The sequence below is a fragment of the Phaethon aethereus genome, assembly GCF_964289735.1.
Source record: "Phaethon aethereus genome assembly, chromosome: 3".
Classification (NCBI taxonomy): Eukaryota; Metazoa; Chordata; class Aves; order Phaethontiformes; family Phaethontidae; genus Phaethon; species Phaethon aethereus.
Window position 1 is genome coordinate 33635640 of NC_138576.1, and position 23109 is coordinate 33658748.

Below are 23109 nucleotides of genomic sequence, written 5' to 3' on the forward strand. Positions count from 1 at the left end.
TTCTACTTATAAGAGATAGCAACACAAATAATTGCAGGTTTAGATCCTTTAATCTCTTTTTAAAACAGGAGACTCTGGGAAACTAAGGGAGCTCAAGTCCTTTTATTTCAGCATCAGTATGAATTTGGTATTTGTGGACCACATGCAGGGAACAAATGAGATGGAAGAACATCTTAGGATATTTCTAACTTGCTTGCCTTTTTACCCCCCCCGCCAAGAGCAATAGGGCTAATTTTTTTTTTTGTTGAGACTACCTACAACCAGCATGTGAAAGGCCACTAAACAGAGCAAAAGACACAGTATCCATTGTACACACTCTTCAGTTAGTACTCAGCTAAATCTTGACTGATGGAGAAGAACATCTGACTCTGCTCCTGCTCAAGTTCCATGCACTAAGGGCCTCAAAGGAATGCAGGTGCTAGATTCACACACTTTAGTCCCACGCAACCAGGAATCTTATTTCCCCTCCTGAACAGGGTCCCTCAACTAGCAGCCAGCTATCCAGAAGGCTAGCTAGCCCACTTGAACAGACTTCTGGCCTCTAGTTTAACAGGCCACAAGAATAACGAGGCAGAGTTAGTATGCCTAGCCCTCTACAGACTTGCATCCAGTCCACACTCCCAAAGGATCTCCAAAACACAGCCCATCTATTGCACCAGCACAGTACACAGCAGTTTAGGCCTACTCTTCACACACACTAAGCAAGAATTTGACAAAAGCCTTGGCTATTTCGCTATGTTGACTGAATGGTCCATACAGCCTCAGGGCCATAGTAGCCATCAACAGAATGAGAAGTTACCATGCTAAATAATTCAATTCATCTATCATCACTGTGATACAATACAAGTCAGTCCACTGACAGCCAGTGAATAGAGTACATGCACCAGAGAAGGGTTTTACAGGTGTAGCTGAGAACTCAGTTAACACAAGCAAACAGAGCAGCTCAGCTGTGAAGTCTTACATTCGGAGTTCTGGACATAAATGAAGTTATTCAGGGCAGTAATTTTAAGAATAGAAGCAAACTGCTATGCTGTTTAAAACATATCATGGGAATACTATCGTTAATATCTGCATCAATATCTAGGCTGCAGAACAAGGGAAGTAAATTCAGGACAAGCATTTTAAAACTATTTACTTTTGGCAGGCCTAATAGCACACAGGTGTAGATGAGTCAAGTTTGATCCTTAAATCAGAGTGTCATCAACTATCATCCTTAGGAAAAAGACTTCTAACACACTAGATTTAAACTCAGTTCCTTAAAGCGAGATCTGCTATAATATAATTTGCCTAGTTATTTACAGGTTAGACATATATTCATACCTTTCTTAAAAGTTAATGGTTCTACAAAGTTTAAGGTAACCAGTTTAATTCCAAACACTGACAGTCAGGGAAACATTCCTTTTAGAACCAAACATTCATTAGCCTCCAAAGCAATATTTCACTTCAAACCAGACTGCCATATAAGGGTGCCTTAATGTAAACTGTAGTATCTCAAGCCCCTTGCCTCCAGCACATGACATTTAGTGCAAGTAAATTATATTCAAGTAAAGTAGATAATTTCTAAGGCAAAGGCATTATAAGTAAATATTAGTTCTGAGTATCCCAGTATACATTTGTCATATACTTTGCTTCTAATGATACTCTGCATCAAGTTATTTGTGTGCAGAGCATTTGAGTGCTATTACAGACAGGCACATTTTTGCCACAGGCAAAAGGCTTTGTAACAGACAACTAGAATAAGAGGTATAAATACTACTCTTGCTAACTATTTAGACAATGGAGTCCTGCTCACTGAAGTGTTATCAGCTTCCAAAAACCCAAGGTCATCTGACAAAACAGACACTATGTTTCTCAAAATAGTCACATCTCTAATGGAGCAAGGTAAACATCCAACTGAGAATAACATTTTCTTAAACTTCAAGCTTAATCCAGCTTTTATGGTTTCTTTGAGGACCGGTGACCAAGAAAGAGGTAGGGACTTCTTTGTGCAGTCCTATCTTTAAAGGAACCAAGCTATTTATTGACCAGTTATAATTATACAGATTACTTGCTAAATCAATCAGAACAGAGGTTGTCTTGACAAGAGACACTAGTCATGCAAGTACAAGATAGACTATTTGTTAGATTAAAAGGAAATATTCCAACCCCTCTTGCTTTTGTAACCTGTGTGCATGAGTATTCTGGTCCATTACACCTAGTCTCCTAAAATTAAATCCAGTACATAAAATTCCAGTCTATTTTAGTATCGGTCTGATCCTGACCACTAGTGAGGAAATCTCCTGCTACTGCCAGGAGTACTTGTAGTACTGCAAGATTGGTCTTCACTACTACATTCAGTTGAGCCCCTCATGTAGCCTTTAGAAGAGAGATTAAAAAAGTGTTGGAGCTATCACACTGGGACTTCTGAGGCTGCTCTTTGCCCTTGCAAGTACAGATAGTTGACTAACTTAGATAGGTAACTGCTTCATAACAAGCATGTACATAAAGATTCAGGCACCCACTACTTTTTATGTATGTAAAAACATAACTATACTAGAACCAAAGTTCACGTTTTTCTTCAGTAATTACCTCATTTACTTCCTAAACTGAGCTCTTCAGCCTTGTAGCTTCCTTTAAAGGGACAGACAAGAACTATATTCTTCTGCAGCAGCATCTTAAGTAGCAACGGTGCTTTTCTATTCCCAGGGAATAAGACGGTGCTGCTATTTAGTTATTACCATCTTAAATGAAAGCAACCTCATATGTATAATAGCAGAAAAATTATCCCAGTTAGAACCCAGAAATACTAAGATACCTATCAGTTTCTAAAGGAGTCCTGCCTCCCTGCAGCAGATACTCCTGCTATTTAGATCAGTGCGTTTCCAATCTGTACCTATGGAGAAGCACTGTTCAGCAACTACGTTAGTCCCAGCCCAAGTACTGCAGCTGTCTGATTTGCAAGTCAATCTCGCTGTCATATGGCAGAGTATCAGAGGGGACCATGAGGTCGCTGTAACTTACAAGTCATGAAGGCTTAAAAGAACAAGCCAAGAGCACAAAGGACAATTAGGAAGTCAAGAACCAAGTTCCATCTTGCTGGAAGAGAGGAGCAAACATGCTTAAAGCTACCAAGGATTCAGCTGACACCTAGAAATACTGCAAAATTCTCTGAAGTGGATATTATACAGTATATATATGTATGACTATGATGTGAGCCAACAGTCAGAGAAACAGTTTTTGTCAGAAGCTTTAGTAATGTTTCTAGACCACAATTAAGCCAACTCAAACTCCTTTAGTGTCTCATAATAGCAAACATGTTATTTTTAACTGAAAGGACAATAGACTACTTCAAATGTGCCTTAGGTGTTTATCAAAACCAAAAACAATTTTCCAATGCAGTGGTATACAATTAGAAGCATTAATTTCACTTTAGTTTCTACTTCATGCTCCAGTACTTTCATAGGATCATTTTAGCATACATTTGGTAAGTTTTACCATCTTTATTGCTGCAGTCAAAATGCTAAAAAGCTTATGACTGCATACATTAGAAACATTCAATATTGGTGGGCGTGTCATGCTTAATGGTGACCTTGAATCTGTAACAGTGCTTGGAGTTTGAGTAACAGCACTTGCTGCAAACAAGTTACTCACTTCACTAACGTATGATAAAGGTTTTGCTGGCATTTGTTTGCAAGGCAGACAAGGCACAACTATGTCAAGTATAACCCCACACTATACTTATGTCCTTCACAGAACACTTCCATTCAGGAAAGTACTACGCATGTAACACCTACTCATATTCCTAAATGCTGTTTTGGGATGTCCATGAAAGCATTTGATAGAAGCAGAAACCAGGAAGAGTGCAACTATTGTGTCCCCTGTTGTACACTGAGATATCAAGACAAATGTAAATAAATGTCATAGTGATCACATCCTTGAATGGATGTCTGCACTGCACAAACAGGCAGAACCTGGAAGCACAAGTACCTCCACAGTTAAGAAAACCATTTTAGCTTCCGGTTAAACTCTTACTTTTTAGGTACCTAATTCTCAGGATGTTTAAGCCCTAGAGATTAAACTAGATATTCATAACAGGGATTAAGTGTACCATAATCTACCTTTTTAATCTTGCACAGAACAAAGTTCTGTTGGGGGTTCTATTTAGTATATCCTCTGTTAATATTCAATACATACTTACCCAATTAAGAGGAGAACTGCACAAATTGTGATGAATCCCAGAGTATATTTGAGTGCAGTTTTAACCTGCTGTATATTAAAGAGAAAGTTAATATATTAACATAAAATAAATCCAAAGGGATTTGTCCTATGAGTTATGGCAAAGCATATTTAGCATAACAAGTGTTCTACAGAAGGACCTCCACAAAAAACATCAGTAGTTTTAGATACAAGTCAGAAGTATACATTCTTGAAGAGTCTCATAGCTTGAGAACTATTAACATTGACATGGAATTATGCTTCCATCATAAACTATGCATTTGAGCAGCTGTGGCCAGAAGCCAGCGTACATTCTTTCAGTGCAAATACACACAAAGAAAATTTTATTATCAATGCTTTATACTATGGCTATTATTAGAAGTCTTTTTCCTCACGTTAAGGTTACAACTGAATAGACGGGAAAATTATCATGATCAAGGATTAAAAGACTGGTTTAAGAAAAGTATTTTTGTCTGAGAAGATAGCACCTTACTGGCATGCATTTATTGTATTCCCTGGAATGTCATGTATGTCAAAAGTCTTCAGTGCATTACAAAAATAACCAAGTGCTAGCTTCAGGTAAATTACTACTGCCTACTGCAAGAAAAATGCAAATACTACATGAAGGAAGGTACTCAAATTTAGTTCCTATCTCAGAATCAGTATAATCTTCCTGTCTTCTACTTCAAAACCTTTTCATACATGTTTTCTATTCTAAGGAAAATCTCATGTAAGAAGTTTTAACTTCCTGTATATGAAATCAAGCTCAAAGGAATTTGTAGGAAGCTTAAAGAATTCATGGCAAGACAGATGTTAATTATGTCTCACTAAAGCTTCATTTCACATGAGACTACAGTGCTCACTGTAGACTAAGTATTATTAAGAGCTGCCTCTGTTTTAAAGGAACTGTAGTAGTAGACTTAGAAATGCTATTAACATTGTAGTATTCAAGTTAAACAATCATTCTTTCTTTCATTTTTGCCTATATTCATTTGACTTTTCACTGCTTGGTGCATTTGCTAGAGTGAACTTACTGAGCATGTGTTGCCATCATCTTCTTCCTTCTCCTCATAATAGAAATAGACAAAGGGAATCCACAGAAAGACGCAGAACAGTATGATGGAGTACAAAGCTAGGAGAAAGAATTTAATTAAGTGAAGAGACAAAGTTACATTGGCAATTCATTTACTGCATAGTAATTCAAAGGAAATAATCTAATACTAGTTGCGTCTCATTCTAGCTCTGACTAATTTCAAGCATTGAAAAGTTAATAAAATTTACTATCCAGCATATGAGCTATCACTGTTTCGTTAACTCCAAAGGACTTATAGAATTAACCCTTTCAGACTAAGGATTTCAGAACCTTCAATTCAGCAATGATAAGACTAAAAGTAATCATCTTCTTCCAGGTGATATACAGGGCTAGCACACTGAAGAAGAGGTAGCATAGAGGACGGTGAACAAAAGCAAGCTATGCCACCTAATAACAGAAGTTGTTCATAGAAAAGGTATACAAAAAATATAACAAATTTAAAGTTATTTTGATCACTGGACTCCATTTCAGGAGATTTCTACTGTTAGTGTAAACACAGTATAGATAGAAGGCATTTTTCTGTTATTGATTACCTCAATTCACAATACATAACAAGCCATACCAACATAGCATCATTGCTTAATATCCCTTTTTTCAAGGAAGGACTAACTGGAGATTGCAACAGACATTTATCTGAGTAGCCACTAAATCGAAACAGTCATACTGCCATATTACTTTGATGCAGAGGTGATCTGCAGAGACTTTAAACCAGGTAAACATAAGTGAAGGGTTAAACTAACATCTAAGTCTTCACAAATACTAATTGGCAAGTTTGAAGACATTAAGAAAGCTAATCAAAAAATCAGTTGGACTGATTAGCCAGTGATATGAAGGGAGCAGACCAATTTCAGATCAAGAATTTAAACCTTAAATCTTCAGCTCTATGTATTATAAGAATATTACTTTTTAGGACATTATTTAGCAAAATCCTTCAATACTTCACAATATCTTATACCACAAACATTTCAGAAGTCTATTAGGAAACTAAAAACTGTCAAGCAATATGTTACAGTATTTTCACCCCACAAGAAAGGTATCCCAGAATAGTGAACCAAGCCCTCAAAATGTTAGAAGTACCATCCAATTAACACTGCCTGTGCAAGCACAAGAAAAAAATCACCCCTTTGAATAGACAAGAAAAGATACTCAGAACCACACAAGTCCTGTAATCTTTGGCTATTTTAGATATTTGCCTCATTTGCATACGTAATTAGTGCCTTCCCACCACTAGCCAATATTATCATCCCTAACTTAAGTTTGTGGCCTCTTATCTTGGCTAGTGCACTCCTTATGCTATCCATGTGCTTCAAAGAAATCTACCTCAGCCTTTTTACTGAGGATGGTGTAGAAGCCAAATAAAGTGTCAACACCTAGAACCTAAAGATGCATGAGAAATTCTTTCTAAACAGAATTCATTCTTTGGAAAAATATTTCGAGGTGTGAGATCTATCTGTCTAGAGTGCTGAATCAGTATGGCAGTATAACAAATAGAAGTTCTTCGTTAGTTCATAAACTCTCCCACATTTGCCAAGAGCATAAAATTCAGGGCTCTAATCTTAAAACTTCAAATTCTCAAATGCAGCATTCTTAGAACTTCTAGAAGAGTACTCAAACTGCTTCAATATTGTGAATGCTTTCAGAAATCAAGCCTCTCCAAAATTTGCTTTATTCAGACTAGTCCTAAGTCCACACTGCACCATGTCAGTAAGGTAAATTACATGCATCATTGATCAAATATCAGAATAATCAGCCCACAGAGGCCACTGCAAGCACAGAAAACATCCTCACTTTCAAGGTTTACTGCATTAACTTCAGCATACCTTACACAAGGTACACATATACCTCATTAGACAGTGTGACTGATCCATGTTTCTTCCAAGGTGATAAGAGACTCAAATCCAAGAGTTTATCTATGAACTGTGAGACATAAGGCTACTATACCAATCAAACACTGGTACTGCCTAAACGCTGTTGCTGAAGTAGCTTAAGTTTTAAGCTCACGCTTCTGCCACTAAACTTAGTTTTTTGAATTTAAGACACTGGTGTTCAGTAACTGAACACATAGCTACTCCATATCTTTAATGTGTTTTACATAGTATGTTTTGCTATATTATAAAACTATAAATCCTTTCCTTTCTGAAAACTGTTTCCTGACACTTTCCTGTAATTCTTCATACTTATTGTCCACTTTTCTAAGTTTTTCTTATCTGCTACAAAAATTAACAGAAGACTATTCTCAATGGCTATTGACAATCAGCTGCACTTAACAGAACTATTTTTGTTGCATTTTCTTATTTAATTGGATTGAGGCTGCTGAATTGAGGTACAGTTTGTCCAGCCTTCACCAGGCTTTGAAGCAGCCATTCATAGCACAAGCACCTCAACAGCACACAAAAAAATCAAGTAGGCAAAGTTTTCAACTCTGTTCAAGAAACACTACCAAAAAATAGTATCTTCACATACTGCTATTAATATCACTGTATTCAGTTTTTAAGGACTATCACAAGTGTTTGGCAAGTCAGTTGCCAAAAATATTTGACAATATATCTTAAGTCATGTATTCCAAGCTTCCAGGCTGACTAAGTGGTGCCTCTCAACTCAAATGGTGAATTAGCAAGCTTAAACTATTACAACAAAGCTTAAGTCAGAGGCAATTCTATAAATGAAAACCTTTAAGTTCTAGCAGGTCAATACCGTGACCATGTGAATACCTAAAGGAGTTTGTGCACCAAATAAGTGACTGATAGTTTTACATATCAGATCCAACTTCCACAGTGAAGGCAGTCAGAAAAATGACTATACTAGTTCCCCAAACCCATCACTTCAGCAATACATTGCAATATGCAAACAGTTACTGTAAAACTAGATCAATGACGCACCTAAACAAGGTATTCTCATTCAATAAGAATTAACTTCTATTGAACCAGGCATTGTTACCAACAGTTATGTTCCAATTTCTTCAACTCCTTTCCTTTTCCACATCTAATTGCTCACAGGAAAACAATGTTTAGGATAGTGTTTGCATTCTGGAGTATTTAAGTCAAGTTTAGATGCAAGTCTAAGCAGCTCTAAATAGGATATTGCATTCATACCAAGTTTAAAAATCTATAAGCATCTCTTCATTGTCAGTGTGAACAAAGCAAATGACTATCCACATTAGCCTTACCAAAAGGTTAAATAACTGTACTTTCCTTGAAGTCATAGTTAAGTCATTCCAATCCCTAAATTCTTCCCAGGAACTTATCAAATTAAGAAAAAATCCATACTGGTTTAACAATGTCATGTCAGCAGGAAAACAATATGGAAGAGTTTAGCCTAGGTTTTTTGCAGCCCAATGTAATAGTGTTGAATTCTCTGGAAAATGGAGTAAAGCAGGGTACGCTGAAAGGATAAACACCTTTTAAAGATCCCACTAAGCCCTCTGATGTCAAGCCAACTCATTAATAAGTTGAAGCTAAATATTACCCAGCTCCTTTTGTATACTCTTCCCTCAACTATCAAACCAAAATGCTTCAACTCACTGAAATCTTCCTTGGTATCAATGGAGTTATTTTTCAGAAGTCATCTGAGTAGCCACAATCAACTCTGAAGGAAAGTAAAGTCACTCAAGTATTAGAAAATGCCACTTCACTTGTTGGAAAGCAAGAGATAGCCTAATCCAAGCTATATCTGACCAAAGATACCTTATCTTGCTAGTTTGAAAATAAATGTAGAGAAGTCGGTTTCAGATAATACTGCTAAACTAATCAAAACTTATCTAAGAGCCAATTACCAAGCTACAAGAAATACCTACCTAGCAAGTTGTACACTATCTACAGAAGTGTGTTAAAAAGACTGATTCCCAGGGTTTAGTCTCATTCCAGACTGTATCAAATTAATGCCTTTCACATAGAACTCAATCAACTCAAGCCCTACTCCCTCCTGAAAGATAACTGTACTGGTTATTAAACTTGTGGAAGAATCTAAGAAGGTATATTTCTGCAAGCCTTCACTAGTAAAATATCCTCCCACTTCTGCAATTCCTATTACAAACTTGGAAAAAACATAAGTCTTGTAAAAATCAGTGCAGAATGCAAAAGTGGAGTCAGACCAGTGGTGCATCAAGCCGAGCACTGTCCTCTCAATGGTGAGAAAGGAGGACATATTTAGAGAAGGCATGCTAGCCTAGTCATTTCCTGAAGTTTCAGCCTTTAGGACTTCCTAGAGAGACACCACAGGAGCACCCTGGCCTATTCTCTTTTCCAACTCAAAATTAGTCCATTTCAAGCAGGCAACTAACATCAAAAAGCTAGCAGCAAGGCTGATGCTGTTGTGGTAACTGACAAGCAACTACAATACACTTGGAGCAGTAGACAACTCAGAATTGTTTAGGTTGGAAAATACCAAGTATATCAAGTATAAGCATTAATCTAACACTGCCAAGTCCCCACACCATGTCCCCAAGCACTGCATCTACACGCCTTCTAAATACCTCCAGGGATGGTGACTCCACCACCTCCCTGGGCAGCCTGTTGCAATGCTTGACAACCCTTCCAGTGAAGAAATTTTTCCTAGTGTCCAATCTAAACCTCCTCTGGTACAACTTGAGACCATTTCCTCCTGTCCTATCGCTTATTACTTGGGAGAAGGGACCGACACCCACCTTGCTACATCCTCCTTTCAAGTAGTTATAGAGTACAGCAAGGCCTCCCCTCAGCCTCCTCTTCTCCAGACTAAACCACCCCAGTTCCCTCAGCCGCTCCTCCTAAGACTTGCTCTCCAGACCCCTCACCAGCTTTGTTGCCCTTCTCTGGACATGCTCCACTAGCTCCATGTCTTTCTTGTAGTGAGGGGCCCAAAACTGAACACAGTATTTGAGGTGCAGCTTCACCAGTGCCATGATCACTTCCCTACTTCTGCTGGCCACACTAGCTCTGATACAGACCAGGACGCTGTTGGCTGCCTTGGCCACCTGGACACACTGCTGGCTCATGTTCAGCCAGCTGTCAACCAGCACCCCCAGGTCCCTTTCTGCCAGGCAGCTTTCCAGACACTCTTCCCCAAGCCTGTGGTGTTGCATGGGGTTGTTGTGACTGAAGTGCAGGAGCCAGCACTTAACCTTGTTGAACCTCATACAATTGACCTCAGCCCATTGATCCAGATCCCTCTGTAGAGCCTTCCTGCCCTCAAGCAGATCAACACTTCCACACAACTGCCATCTGCAAATTTACTGAGGGTGCACTCTATTCACTCATCCAGGTCACTAATAAAGGTATTAAGCAGGGTAACAGTGATATTGAAGACTCATGGAATCAAGTGCACCCTCAGCAAGTTCACAAATGACACCAAGCTGAGTAGTGTGGTCGACATGCCTGAAGGATGGGATGGCATTCAGAAGGACATGGCCAAGCTCAAGGAATGGGCCTGTGTGAACCTCAGGAGGTTCAACAAGGCCAAGTGCAGGGTCCTGCACCTGGGTCACAAGAACCCCCACTATCAGTACAGGCTGAGGGATTAAAGTATTCAGAGCAGTCCTGTCAAGAAGGACTTGGGTTACTGGCAGATGAACAGCTGGACATGAGCCAGCAATGTGCACTTACAGCCCAGAAGGCCAATCATATCCTGGGCTGCATCCAAAGCAGTGTGGCCAGCAGGACAAGGGAGGGGATTCTGCCCCTCTACTCTGCTCTGGTGAGACCCCACCTGGAGTCCTGCGTCCAGCTCTGGAGCCCTCAGCACAGGAAAGACATGGACCTGGTGGAACGGGTCCAGAGGAGGGCCACAAAAATGGTGCAAGGCATGGAATACCTCTCCTCTGAGGACAGGCTGAGAGAGTTGAGGTTGTTCAGCCTGGAGAAGAGAAGGCTCCAGGGAGACCTTCTTGCAGCCTTCCAGTACTTCAAGGGGGCTTCTAAGAAAGAAGAGGACAGACTTTCTATCAGGGCCTGTTGTGTTAGGACAAGGGCTAATTGTTTTAAACAAAGAGAGAGTAGATGTAGCTTAGATAGAGAGTGATGAAACACTGGCACAGGTTTTCCAGAGAGGTGGTAGATGTCCCATCCCTGGAAACATTCAAGGTCAGGTTGGACGGGGCCCTGAGCAACTTGATCTAGTTGGAGATGTGTCTGCTCACTGCAGGGGTGTTGGACTAGATGACCTTTAAAAGGTCCCTTCCAACCCAAGCTATTCTATGATTCTGTGATCTCCTTGGGGATTCTTCAGTGAAGACTTCAGGAAATCCTCAAGTAGAGACTAATACCTTCAGGCAGTTCACAAGCCTGTCGGGTGGTCACCTCCACCTAAAATGAGTAACAATCAACTTCAGTTCCAGTTTTCTGTCCCACAGACATTATCTGAAGCCATTATGTAGTCACCATTCCTTCAAATTTATGCATTACTAAAGAAACTGAAGTTCTCAGCCAATGCTGATTTGTAACAGATGTTTCCTATTAAAAATCTCAAGCTCTCTACCAACTGAGACAGGATCTCCATACACAACAAGATTCAGCATGAGACTCATTCCAGAATTTTCCATCCATCATGAATGCTCTGCTGGCACTTAGTCCTTAAGTCCACCTTAAATGTTCCATCTAGAAGTTAGGGGCTTTCAATGCATTTCAAGACAAGATTTAATATTACAGCTTGAGGGTTACTTTATTTACATGTAGTAGCATAAATTCCAACTTACTGTTGCAACGGCTCTGCTATTTGCTCTATTGAAAAACCCTGTTACCATAGTAACTTTATAGGACAAAAACACAGAGAAAAGTGAACTTAAAAGCAGCTTTACGTTTTCTTCTCCCAAGCAAAATCATTCCAAGACAGAGCTTCATGTTAACCTATCAGTTGAAGTCTTAAAAATTCATGTGAGAATTTTTAATTAGAAATGAAAATTAAATTTATAGTTCACATAGTTCAAGTAGTAAAATATTGTTCTTCCTGTCATACCACAAAGGAAACTTAAAAAGATTTGGCAAAGTTCCTATCAACAAGACAGGAAACTGATCACCTGGTTTTTGAATTGTATTGTTTTAGAACTTACAAAAAAGGAATAGCAGCACCTTTTATCAGCTCATACAATTTAGTTACCCAAGGGCAAGCACCTAATTGCCTATTGTTCTGATCAGTAAAAGGGCTGTTTGTTCCCTGGAAAGCAAACCTTCAGAAGTCTTGCAGCAGCAAACAGCCACTCAACAAGTGACAAAGGTATTCCCTTTCTCCCTAACTCCCCTGTGACCTTATGACATGACAGACTGTCTTGGCTTTCATTACTTCTATGGACTTCAGCTCTAAATCAGTGACTGATCTTAGCTCTGGTTCAGAGGACCAACTTTTGCTTCAAAACATTTTTCTAGGTTGCATCAGAAGTTTGAAGCACTACTGCTGGAAAAGTGCTTCACCATATAGCCAAGCACAACAATGGTTCCTGCCACAGAGTCTAAACAATCTTCAGCAAGAATGTCTCTGTAAAGTAGGTTTGGTTTAAAGATGTTTCTCAGAGAACTATTCTTAAGTCTAAACGACTCATTTTCTGCTGTTTTGCACCATATCAATACAAAGACACCTTAACCATGAGAAAGTCAGACCTCGTAATAGTCAAGTAAGTTATAGTAATGGTCCCTTCATTATGTTTTGACTTTTTTCCTAGTAGTGTGCATGGGCAACTAGGAACAGCACTAGGAACAAAGAATAGCAAAACACAGTGGGTAGAAGGAATGAAAAATATCTCCAAGAACTGGGAAGATTTCATGCTGAGTATCTGAGATCAAATAGGCCCTCAAATCCCTTTGGGAGGCTACAGGAGGCTCAAGAAAGTTGTACAATCAGAAGTCTCTTTCATCACACAAAACTTCTGCTCTTCCAGATGGTATCATGTACTAGTGCATTTCATACCAACACTATTACATTGCTTAAAACAATGATTTGTTATATACTCACTCACTTCTCTTGTTAAGCATTGTCACAAGCTACTTCAGAAAACTCAAGATGAACGTTTCTTCCCAAATACATTATTCCCACATCTAACAAGAATTCTTAAAACAATTTTTCATCAAAACTGCAATAGCAGACATCTTGTTTTCCCCAGTGAAAGTTATAGAATACGAACCAGTAGTAAATTTCAAGGCATCACCACACACTTCTTTGAAGCAGGACAGTTAAAGCACTTAACCACAGTAACTGTCAATGCTATAACAGACTTTCAATTTATTTTCTAACACATTTCCAAAAAAAAAAATCACACTTATTAGGAGACTGTTTCTATTAAAGCAACTCCACAATTTGTCCAGTACAGCTATGCAAGTCTTCCACAGTATTTAGCACATTTTCTCTTAGGACCAGACCATGATAACATATAGCTGCATTTGACTTGCACCTCCTAATGCCTAGAAACCCAAGTCCTTGCGTGAATAACTTTGTATCAAACACTTGCAGTAAGCAGACAAAACTCCATGCAAAAGTCACCCAAGTTATACCAAGTATTATTTTGGATAAATATTTACTCAAAAACTTTAACCTAGGAACCACCACACAATAGCTATTGCTGACTAAGAAAATACTTCTATTTAAGAAATGGAAAATTGGAAGTTTAGCATAGACTTTAAAGCATACCCAAAGAGATCCCCATGAAGTTTAGCAGACAGTCCTTGCCACATTATAGTTGAGACACTTAACACATACAGGTCAAGAGATCTCAATCTACCTCACAGGAAGACTGGGATCTACCAATGGCATCCTTTCATCATTCACAGAATTTTACCAAAGGACACTGAACACCAAGCTGACTTCAACAGTTAGGACTTACTAGAGAAAGAGCTACGCAACACAGCTCCAGGTTATCGTCAATTGCTTCATCTGGGTTCTTTGTGGTACAGAAGAAACTGCTATTGGCTGGTTTCTAAATATAACCCTTTCTGAAAAGGGATTTCTTCCCCAACACAAGCTGACATGCTGTTTTAGAGCATCTGCCAACCACTGATCATTCTTCAATCACTCAAGTACTGGCAAACACATTCTACTACAGTTGGTTTTATGAGAATTAACACACACTGATAGCTTCAAAGCAATCAGACTGGTTTCTTAAGTAAAGCTTTTAGGCTACTGAAGTCCCACTTCAAAATACATGTATTTCAAGCTCCATTCTGACAGTTACCTCATTTATCATTCTACCAGTATAAAGCCATTCTACTTTTGTATCAGTCTAGCCAAGAAATCAGCTGCATATCAGAGAGAACACTAGAAAACCTTGTTCATGGGGATTAATGACTTTGTAAAAAAGTCTTTTCTACATTTAGTGTCACATTTCTCAGTAAATTGCAATACAGGAAATAATCCTTAATATTTGAAAGACATCAGTTAAACCACAGCCTCCAAATTCTTGCTACAATTACAAGTGACTTGGACTGAAGGGCAGTGACCTAAGTGTACCAATTATTCATACTGCAAGTTGCCAGTATAGCTACGGGAATCAACTAAGATCTATGTAGTTAGCACTGCATTTTCAGGAGACATAATGAGGTACTGTTATTCATGTCCTTAAATACAAAAGGAGATTTCAGTTCTGTTCATCCTATTTAAAAAAGCATGCCAAGACCAGATACTTTTATAAGAGGATAGGAGTAGAAAAAAAAATGGAATAGTGTAACAAGACTGGAAGAGTTGTTTAGCTTATTCCTTCTCAGCTTTCATGTTACTATGCTGTGCAACAGCAGCAGGGGACTAGACCTAATGATGCAGGAAAGCCATTAAGTTGCATTTTTATATAGGAATGATGGAAGCTTCAAAAAAATAAGTTACCTATTACTGTTCACTTCAACGTAGGTCTAGTTATAAAAGTGTGCATCAATTCCCCAAATTAAGATCACAAAACAAAAATACTTTTAAAATGATCCTTAAATCTCTACCACCATCTGGAGGATATGCTATGAAACAAAACATTAGTCCTAGAATATTTCAAGTAGGGCTGTCCAGACAGGCCAAAAAAAGGCAGTTTGTCAGGTTTAAGCTCAAATCTATTCTAAAAATTAGTTCAGGATTTATCAAGAGACACCTGGCTTTAAAAAAAAACACTCAGCACAAAACATCTTGGGGAAATTCATTCAGTCTTACAAATCTATAGAAATTGGTCCACAGAAGAGTTTGAAGACTGTTCCACATTAGGAGTTGTGAAATGCTTGGGCTGTTAGACAAGAACCTAGCAACCTAACAATAGTAGAAAGCAAATACAAAGCAATTCCACTATTCTAAAGAAACTTTGTGGAAGATACAAGTATTTTCAAAGTTCCTTTTTGAAAGCAAAGAAATTTCTTACTACTTTGGGCTTTAGGCTTCACTCAGCATGAAACTTCACATTCTAGTTTCTGTCACTATCACTGGCAGGCAGTAAGTATTCTGTAACTTAACAAAACAAGTCCACTGTTTAGAACCAAGTATTTCCTGATGTAATAATATATTAATACAAGCCAATCCATAGCCTTCCAGAGGAAAAAACTTCAAGTCTTAGGAAACGTGACCAAAAGCAGGCAAACTACCTTGAGTTCATATCATTGACCAAGGCAGGCACTTCCAATGGTGTTAAGCTTCACTAGTCTATAGCTACCTCTTATATTCGTTAGTAGTACAACTTTTCATAAGTTTTGCAAGGACAACTGAAATACTCATCTCAAGCTACACAGAGGTTTGGTGAACAGTTATTTTATTAGACTTGATTTCAGATAATTTTTTTTCTTCAGTTTTGATTTGAGTGGCAATCCTAAACAAGTCCTTTATGCTCTTTTACTTTGAAAATCATAGTTGCTGAATCTGAACATCTAAAACACAAGTCTTACACTCAGTTGCACAAACTTTATACACAGTAGGCAACTTTCACATGCTGCATGTATGTTAAGTGCCATAAAAGTTATAGCAAAATCATGTATTTCCCTTAATGGACCTCTAAATACCCACAGCAAATATCTTAACAGCAGATTACACAGCAGAAGCCATTTGATGGATCAGCCTTCAGTATTTCTGCATTTTCGGGGGGCTCTTGAACATTAAAAAACAATTAGCTGAAGGGCACTAAGTGTAAGACTAATGTTTAACCAAAAAGGGATAATCTAGTATGACCCCTAAAAACTTTAAGCCTTCACTTGAAGGTCCTGTTAATTGAAAAAAATAGAAATTAAAAATACTTACTGTAGTATCCATAAAGGACAGTGTCTTCAATTTGTCTTGAAACATTAGCATCAGCCCAGTCCTAGTAATAAAGAATAGAAGCATTTAACATCAATGAAACAAAAGAACATTTCATTCAATAGAATTCTTATATAACTGAAAGACCTGCTCGTATCAAATGCCTAAGGAAAAGCATTTAGCAACCAATTTGCCCATTTGAAGTGTTAGAATTTAAGTTAGAGCTAATTCACATAAAAAAAGATTACGGCATGTGCTGCATTTCAGAGGACAGACACTGCAGTAGTATCCTCACTGCTTATGCTGTGTTAAGCTCATACTTAAAGCTTTTTTCAGAGTAAGAATCCTTAGTTACCATACATTATATTGTTAATGCACAATTGAAATAAAATCAGTGATTTTTCTTTTTAGCAGCTAACAACTTAGTACATTTACTTTTGTTCTGTACTTACTATTTAAGTGGCACTCTAGATACCTTTTTTTATGAAACTGATTTTTGTTTTCTACATATCAAACAATGCAGCTACTATGTTTAAAGCTCAACCTGATCAGTTTCAGAATGTGTTGTAAACAACTGGAGATAGTTATTTGCAGTTCTACCCCTTTTTTCTGGGCTGCAGTAGACACTAAGCTTCAAAGTCAAGTTCCTTGCAGGGATAGGGCTATCTTCAGGTTATGTTTTGTACAAAACTCATGATAGGCTTGGAAGCAGCATGGGACATTTTAGAAAAGACTGCACAGACAACTAAGCTGTATGAGTTGACCAGCCAAGCAGTTGGATGCATTGGATTTTATAATTAACAAGTTTACATCTGCTTTGCAACTCTCCAGAAAATAGGCATGTGCAAAGCATTAATGGAGGGACCCAATCAACTCAAGGATCCACTCATTCTGAAGTCAATATCTCTCAATCAAGAAAGCATTCGTTTTATATCAATAAAGCTGACACTGGGAATTGCTAAAACAGTCCCCAAAAAATCCCACTCAAGGCTGATACCTGCATTACTGAATTTCAGTTACAGAAATGGCAACACAAACTAGAGTATGGGAACACCTCCTAGAGAGGAGACACACATAATTGAGATAATGTTTTCTACATGCCACTCAGAAAGAGCAGAGTCAAATTTGATAAGCAGAATTTGCTTTGTTAGGACTTTGAATTAGGAAGAAAAATTTATTCTGCACAGATGGCCCTAAGGTATCTTATATGTATTTTTCAAGCACATAAGTCTAGATATGACTAGTATATCACGACACATACTCTGAGAATCTCTACAGTACTTCACCTCCTGTTACTATGTACTATACTATGTATTTGGCAACACCACAAGAGAATGACTGATCGAAGAACTCAACTACATAGAGGTGGATATAAAAAATGCTATTTCTAAAAATTTAGTGGCTACAGAGTGCTAGCAAAAGTGCAAATGACTGGGCATACAGGAATAAGCATAGGACAGTTTCATTAAAGGGAAGACTTTACAGACCAGAAAGCGCATCAAATAGTTTTGGCAGCTCTCAAGTGTGTTGCACTAATTCCCACAGTATCTTGATAACAGGGTCTCTTAAGATCCTCACAGAATAGTTTGGGTTGGAAAGGACCCTTAAAGGTCATCTAGTCCAAGCACCCTGCAGTGAACAGAGACATCTTCAACTACATCAGGTTGCTCAAAGCCCTGTCCAACCTCATCTTGAACACTTACAGTGATGGGGCATCTCCCACCTCTCTGGGCAACCTGTTCCAGAGTCTCACCACCCTTGCCATTAAAGTTTCTTCTTTATATCCGACTTAAACCTACTCTCTTTCAGTTTAAAACTATTGCCATGCCCTGTTACTACAGGCCCTCAAAGATGTTTCTCCATCTTGCTTTTCAGCCCCCTTGAAGTACTGGAGGGCTACAATAAGGTCTCCCTGGAGCCTTCTATCCTCGAGGCTGACCACCACCAACTCTCTCAGCCTGTCCTCACAGGAGAGGTGTTCCATCCCTCTGGTCATTTCTGTGGCCTTGCTCTAACAGCTCAATATCTCTCTTGTACTGTGGGCCACAGAGCTGGACACAGTACCCTGCACACAATGTACACAGCATCTCTGTGACAGAATAGCTATGACTAAAATTTATATATACAAAGGCAATAGTACTCAGACATAAGAATGGCAAATAGCTTTTTATAATGCTCAGTTGCAGCTTACAAACTTTTATTTTTATTAGTTTTCCACCCAGTTTAAGCCATCATCTCCTTTTTCAGAAGGATAAGCCTTTACTTTTTAGTTTAACTAAGACTTGAACTACATGAATATTCAAATTAGCTTCAAAAAAATAGTACCCTAAACCAGGTATTAGGAAAAAGTTATTTGATTTCTCGATACTATGCACACTAGCAGAACTTAGACACTAACTGTATGTCAGTCTTGAGTTTCTGGCCTATGCACTGAAGCTCTTCAGGTAATATCAGAGGGCAGACTGTTTTCTTGAAGTTCCTATCCAAAAAGTCACATGTTGATCAAGCCATAATTTTCAACAGTAATTAGTAGAATAATATATCTCAAATCTTACCAGAGAGCTGCAAGAGACCCATCCATGTGTGCTAGGATTTAGATAGTACAACTCCCCAAATTTAACAGCACTGATATCCCTTATTTGAACAAGGGCAGAGTTGACTTTTTTCAGAACTGCGTTACTCAGTCCTGGGGAACTCTTCAGAGAATGGAAGTGAAAATACAACTCTAGCTCCATTGGTAACTGCACCCAGCCAGAAGGCTGAAGTCAAGTTCTTGCCACCATCCCTTCTTCCTTCTCCTCGAGAGGAACTATTGGTTTAAGGAAGCTGAATGTTTTGTATCATGATGGTTGGCAGCAAAACTCCAGGACTGAATCCAAAGGTCCAAGCCTGCCTGTACAGCTTAAACATATTCCAGAATTGTTCAAGTCATCTGGGCACTGTTCTATGTGTAGTCAAGATCAAGAAAGTAGTTATCCAGAAAGAGAATTGTTCAAAAGATAGTGATTTTGGTGACACTTAATTGAATCGGTAAGAAATTAAAAGATCCAGTACTGTCAAAGCTCTTTTCAATTTCTATGTGTAGGCTTTTTCCCCCTCCCCCCCCCAAAATGGTAAGCTCAAGCCCTTTCAGTAAAGATGCATGCACTAATACAGAGCATATGAAAAACAGAAGTGAACTGCTTAAGGACTGCACACAGTAAGGCTTGAAGTTTAGCACTTGCTTTATCATGTCTCTCAGAACTGCCTAAACTCGCATGGAATATGGGCTTGATGACATACCATAAACACTTCATTTCTCAATCTCAGAATATCAACACCACCTTCCTTTACATTACTATATTAAAACTTCCAGTAGGCCACTTCACATTAAGCTTTTAAAGTTCACTGTCTGAAATAGATTATCATCCAACTGGAATTTGAGTAGAAAAGTATACATGCATTTTGCCATCTAAGCAGCAAAAAGGATGAAAAAGTATTTTAGCAGGAAGGACAGAAGTAACACCTTAAGTTAAGTGTCTGTCAGGTACACTGCAAGCCCAATCTTTGACAACCATCAGACTCAAGCCCAACAGCATTTCAACTGAAAGATTTCTAGACATTTGGATGAACACACACCATGAAAGAATTTTATTGCAGTAACTTAATACATACACAGAATATTAAAGTGTTTAAATTGCCTAGTTAAAAATTAAGGAAATGCATTGCTTTAATTATGCCTAAGGGAAAAGCAAGACTGAACTGAATGGCACTATTTAGTTCAAAGTAAGTATTTGAAAAAGGTCTCTCCCATAAGCAATGGAGACATTCAAAACCTACACCAACCAAGAATAAGCAATAAAAGCAACAGTAAGATCCAAAGTTTAAGTAGCACAGCCACTTCACAGGAAGAGGTAGCAAGTAATTGAAATACAACAGGGCTTAACTGCGAAAAGCCTGCTTCTCCAACTCCAGAAAAGTATTAATACCATCTATAACAGGATGCAGATGTAGACCTTTAAAACATGGTAATTGTTTTTCATTTTGTTGCTCAAATTAAGTTGTGTACAGGACCAGAGTAATATACTAAGAAGCATACATTACAGCATATTAAAATATTGAGATGTTCTCTTACATTAAAAGATGCAAAGATGCACACATTTCACCATTGTGTACATGTGCCTGAACTTAAAAACTTTGCATTACTGTGCACAAGAAGAATCTGTAATGCAAACCAATTTAATATTATTTCACATCTATTATGTCAGCTTTCAGTCAGCTGCTGAAGCCCCACATTTACACAAACTTAGGTAAAAATCCTTATTCTTACTGGCAAATTATCCATATGCATTCATCATCAGCAACTCACAAGCAGGAACCAGTTCATCTGAACTGTTTCAAAAGCTAGTGACAGCAGCACTGTCTTGTCAAAAGCAAGAAGCACTGCTACCTAGTGAGTGTCAGAGCTCTGACATCCTCAGCAGCAGTGCTACTATATCAAGTTGATAAGCATACATGAATTTACTGGATAAGCACATCCAGGAATCAGTTGAGACCTCATCTGGACAGTCTCTAGATACGGCCTGTTTCCTTCTCCATCCATTATGGCCCAAGCTTACAATATATACAGCACATACCTTAGACTAAGCACAATAGATTAGGAAAGTGAGAATTCATTACTGCCTTCAATAGCAGTTTAAGATGTGAAAACGTGACCATACACTCTTAAGATCCATAGAATTCAAGCAGTCTGCACTGTTCTGCTGTACTTCATTCTGTTCCATGCAGTTTAACAAGCATACATCATATCACCTTTAAAATACCTTTAACAACCCATTGTTATCGATAGGTAACGGAATTAAATTGCAAGGATATGTACAACAAGTATAATAGCCTACATTAAGCCATTACTCTTAATCATTCCTTAACACAAGCAATGTTGAAGGATTCATGAAATTTAAATAGTTACACATGTAAAAAGTAAATAGATTAGTAAAATGTTGCTACATAAATAAGGATATAAAAAAGGCAGTTTAAGATACTTCCAGTTTACCCACATGCTAAAATCAAAGCAAAGCTCCCTCAAAAGATTGATCTTATCACATTCATAGAAAATTCGTTATGAAGAACACTTGCTTCCCCTAGCAATCATTGAGCAGTGTCTTCCTTCTCCTATCAACTGTGTTCTGTTAGTGACTCATGTTAACATATTTCATCAGAACAGTACTACTCAAACTGTACAGATAACTTCCCTCAACAAAACAGTACAAGCTAATCTGACATTTTTGACCTTCCCCACTTTCATGAGGGAATGGCCAGGAATGTCATTCTTTTGTCCCTGATAAAGGGGACATTTCTACTGTCACTGCTGGACCCTGCAAGAATTTCATGATTACCCAGTGAAGATGATCCCATTCTCTGCGGATGTACCTTGATACAGCTTGAAGTGGTATAACATTCCAGGCTTAAGTATTTGTGACATTTCATCAAATGTAGATGAAGCTGTCATTCTGCTGATTAGCCTTCCCCAAAGTTTAGATAAAAGAAAGATATACTACCACATACTGAAGAGCGGGTCATAGCATGGTTAGATATAAAGAAATTTCATATTCAGGTCTCAGATCTTCCAGGCTGTTGCCTCCAAAATGGGACAGAGCCAAGACTGACTGCCAGATGGAAAACAACATCCAGAAACATGCACATCTCAGCCACATCTGGCTACCATAAATATATTAGCCAAGTATTGTTACTTCAAGTAATAATTCCTACTCAGGACAGGAAGCACGGTCTCAGTCACAGAATCACAGAATCACTAGGTTGGAAAGGACCTTTAAGATCATCAAGTCCAACCATTAATCCAGAACCACCATGTCCCCTAAACCATGTCCTGAAGCGCCACATCCACACGTTTTTTTGAACACTTCCAGGGATGGCGACTCCACCACCTCCCTGGGCAGCCTGTTCCAATGCCTGACCACCCTCTCAGTGAAGAAATTTTTCCTAATATCCAATCTAAACCTCCCCTGGCGCAACTTGAGGCCATTTCCTCTTGTCCTATCACTAGTCACTTGGGAGAAGAGACCAACACCCTCGTCGCCACAACCCCCTTTCAGGTAGTTGTAGAGAGCGATAAGGTCTCCTCTCAGCCTCCTCTTCTCCAGACTAAACAACCCCAGTTCCCTCAGCCGCTCCTCAGAAGACTTGTGCTCCAGACCCCTCACCAGCTTCGTTGCTCTTCTCTGGACACGCTCCAGCACCTCAACATCCTTCTTGTAGTGAGGGGCCCAAAACTGAACACAGTATTCAAGGTGCGGCCTCACCAGTGCCGAGTACAGGGGCACAATCACTTCCCTACTCCTGCTGGCCACACTATTCCTGATACAGGCCAGGACACTGTTGGCCTTCTTGGCCACCTGGGCACACTGCCGGCTCATATTCAGCCGGCTGTCAACCAGCACCCCCAGGTCCCTTTCTGCCAGGCTGCTCTCCAGCCACTCCTCCCCAAGCCTGTAGCATTGCATGGGGTTGTTGTGGCCAAAGTGCAGGACCCTGCACTTGGCCTTATTAAACCTCATACAGTTGGCCTCTGCCCATGGATCCAGCCTGTCCAGATCCCTCTGCAGAGCCCTCCTACCCTCCAGCAGATCAACACTCCCACCCAACTTGGTGTCATCTGCAAAGTTACTGAGGGA

General features: G+C 38.9%; 1 protein-coding gene across 1 annotated transcript in view; it reads right to left on the reverse strand.

Annotated features, from left to right (window-relative positions):
* Positions 1-23109, reverse strand: part of LMBRD1 (LMBR1 domain containing 1) — a gene marked incomplete at both ends in the record, with an annotated part of 94842 nt that overhangs the window by 63486 nt on the left and 8247 nt on the right. The window contains 3 exons of the mRNA XM_081997867.1: positions 4178-4245; positions 5229-5326; positions 16442-16502. Of these exons, the coding sequence (XP_081853993.1) occupies positions 4178-4245; positions 5229-5326; positions 16442-16502 (227 nt within the window). The remainder of the gene's footprint in view (positions 1-4177; positions 4246-5228; positions 5327-16441; positions 16503-23109) is intronic.